The sequence below is a fragment of the Limulus polyphemus genome, unplaced genomic scaffold, assembly GCF_000517525.1.
Source record: "Limulus polyphemus unplaced genomic scaffold, Limulus_polyphemus-2.1.2 Scaffold9472, whole genome shotgun sequence".
Lineage (NCBI taxonomy): Eukaryota > Metazoa > Arthropoda > Merostomata > Xiphosura > Limulidae > Limulus > Limulus polyphemus.
In genome coordinates this window covers 1-3,158 of record NW_013675082.1, presented here as the reverse complement: position 1 = coordinate 3,158, position 3,158 = coordinate 1, and the positions used below count along the sequence as shown (strand labels likewise).

Genomic DNA, 3,158 nt, shown 5'->3' with positions numbered 1-3,158 from the left:
CGAGTCGTTGTTCAGTCCTTAACTAAATGTACAATAATCAAGTTGATTCTAACTCGAGTCGTTGTTCAGTCCTTAACTAAATGTACAATAATCAAGTTGATTCTAACTCGAGTCGTTGTTCAGTCCTTAACTAAATGTACAATAATCAAGTTGATTCTAACTCGAGTCGTTGTTCAGTCCTTAACCTAAATGTACAATAATTAGTTAAGGACTGAACAACGACTCGAGTTAGAATCAACTTGGTTAAGGACTGAACAACGACTCGAGTTAGAATCAACTTGATTATTGTACATTAAAATGTACAATAATCAAGTTGATTCTAACTCGAGTCGTTGTTCAGTCCTTGACTTATAATGATATTATTTCTGAAAATACCTAAATTTGATCTAATATTTTTATCTCCTACCCACCGGATTGAATATTAAATATTTATTTAGAATTAAAATTACGTCATCCACTATATGTATATATTATATTATTTACGTATTTGAAAATATCAGTTCTGTGTGATACACCGAGGATGGGGAATTTCTTTGTTTGTTTTTGAGCACAGAGCTACACAATGGGCTGTCTGCGTTCTCCCCACTGCCGGTATTGAAACCAGATTTTTAGCGTTGAAAGCCTACACACTTACCGCTGAGCCACGAGGGGGAGGGGGTAAGTTGGAGAAAAAAAAAGGATTAAAATTTGAGGTAGTTTAGCCTAAACAGCTAACGTTCTTTTAATTATTTGATATATGCAGTTTATTTGCTTCGAATTAAACTTACCCCAACCAATAACATAATACACCTTGAAAGGAACTTCCGTTTGGAAAACGGAAGTTGTGATACGGCTGTGTAAAAGTAAGCCTTCTACAAACATCCAGTTGATGCTGGCCATAGCAGAGTACATCTTTAGGGAGAGAATCGTTTTACAAAGCCAGTCCTGTGTAAAAAAAAAATATGTTTTAAATTTCATTTGTCATTAACCAATAAAATACAAGAACAAGTTACGTTCTTAGTTACGTACACTGTGATATACTTATATAGAAACTATTGTTGACTTTTCCAATAAACACTCACAATTTTCTTGTAGGATGGCGATTTATTTCTGAGAACCACTGGTGTCGAGATTAAGAGCAGTAAGATAGAATGTATAACCAAAGCAATCACCAAGTTTCTGTGGACACGAAGTCTTTGGCACTGCAAAGACCTAAAACCAAGGACAAAAAAACATGTAAAACGTTGACGAAAAGCGAAACCAAAACCTAAACTTTGAAAAGTTCTCTAGAAGACGCGATTTATCATTAAGGTTCCAATTTTTTCAAGCACAACTTGGTGTTTAAAAATATATTTGATAATACTTCGAATTTGGAATTCAGATATAACTACATTCTGTGGAAAGATAAACCATACGTAACGTGTTATTTTTCTAAGTTAATTAACAACAGATGTACAACAGCTAAAAGAGGAGGTTAAAAACACTAACACAAACTACGTTAACATCAACATGAACAATATATAAGCGGGAAAATAAACAAACATTTATGTTTGAAACATTGTGCTAAACCTTTTGTTGTGTCTTCGAAAAATAATCATATAATACAGTTATTCGTTTATTTAATTTTTGTAGTGCATATTGTTGTACAGAAAACATATTGATACTAGAAATAAACGACCTTATAACACCAAATTGTTGTTTTTATTTAATTAGACACTCAACGTTTCGCTTCACAGCTTCTTCAAGAGCATTCACAAAAACACAAATCGAAACTGACAGTACAAAGATTCAAAGTTTTTAGTGTTGTAAGTCCGCAGACATACCGCTGTGACACTGGTGGGGGGGGGGGACTTTAATAGACGAATATCATACTCTAAATTATGTCTAAAACAATTTCTAAAAATGGGAGGTTAGGGGAACATTATCTAAAGGGAAAACGTTCAGTAATCTATAACTAACTAATACGGATAAAAGGGGATTATCTAAAGGGAAAACGTTCAGTAATCTATAACTAACTAATACCAAAGGAAGTAAAGGCAGACATTTAGTCCGTTGGACGTCATCATTCTTTAATTACCCGACCATTAAATTAATCCAGCGGCCGAGTGAATGATAAATATTTTTATCTGCCACATAATAATAGATTAAGTATAAATCAAATTCAACATTGAAAACGTGCCGAGGAACTGTCACGGTGTCCTAAACTCATAAGTCACAACAGAAATGTGACTTTGAAACATAATTGTCTGTAATCCACAACTAAAAGTCAGGTGAGGCACATGGCAGCCAACGTGTTAAGTTGAAATGTAACGAGGACGCCTGAACCTACCTAAGATCCAAGGTTCGCGTCACGTTGTTCCTCACTTTGGGTCAACCCGTTTTTACTATTTATAATGTTTAATAATAATAAATAAATAATAAAATTAAAACTATTTTAACTGTTTTTAGTTTTTAATAATAATAAATAGATAATAAAATTAAAACTATTTCAACTGTTTATAATTTTTAATAACAACAATAAAACTTACTTGAAGTAACTGAAAATGAACAATGTCACCACCAGGGTGAGAAGAGATATAATAGAACCAATAAATAATATGTAGCCCACAGTGGCGGGATTCCTGGTTGTTCTCTGTTTAAGAAGAAAAAATACACAGTTCTAATTATATATAATAGTAGTTGATTAACTCCATAGTTGTGTTTTTAGTCAATAGATATATTCAATGGCATAAAATATTGTTATTAAATATTATTTCAAAATAAAAGTACATTTATCACAATTAAAAAAATTATAAAAATAGTTGCCCAGAAAAGCTGGGGGGTTATATACCCTAAAGATAATTAATCGTAGGGTTTTGGTAGCAGTTTCCAGATATTCTAAGATCAAACATCTATCATTGCTAACATTAATTATAAGAACAAATACGATCCCTCTCACTTTTATTTCTCTCTTTCAACACCTTGTTTCGTTATCTTCTTATGTTTGTTAAATTATAGACAACCTTGTTGTATACATAACACAAACTGGAGATGTTTTTAAAAACCACAACTGATCTGTACAAACTGTTTAACGTGATACATAAAGTGGTTAAATTATAGACAACGTTGTTGTATACATAACACAAACTGGAGATGTTTTTAAAAACCACAACTGATCTGTACAAACTGTTTAACGTGAT

At 32.3% G+C, this 3,158-nt stretch overlaps 1 protein-coding gene across 1 annotated transcript in view; it reads right to left on the bottom strand.

The window, feature by feature from the left end:
* Positions 1 to 2,611, bottom strand: part of LOC106475935 (calcitonin receptor-like) — a gene marked incomplete at its 5' end in the record, with an annotated part of 9,920 nt that extends 7,309 nt beyond the window's left edge. Inside the window, 3 exons of the mRNA XM_013936611.1 lie at positions 768 to 924; positions 1,062 to 1,191; positions 2,508 to 2,611. Of these exons, the coding sequence (XP_013792065.1) occupies positions 768 to 924; positions 1,062 to 1,191; positions 2,508 to 2,611 (391 nt within the window). The remainder of the gene's footprint in view (positions 1 to 767; positions 925 to 1,061; positions 1,192 to 2,507) is intronic.
* Positions 2,612 to 3,158: the final 547 nt, after the last annotated feature.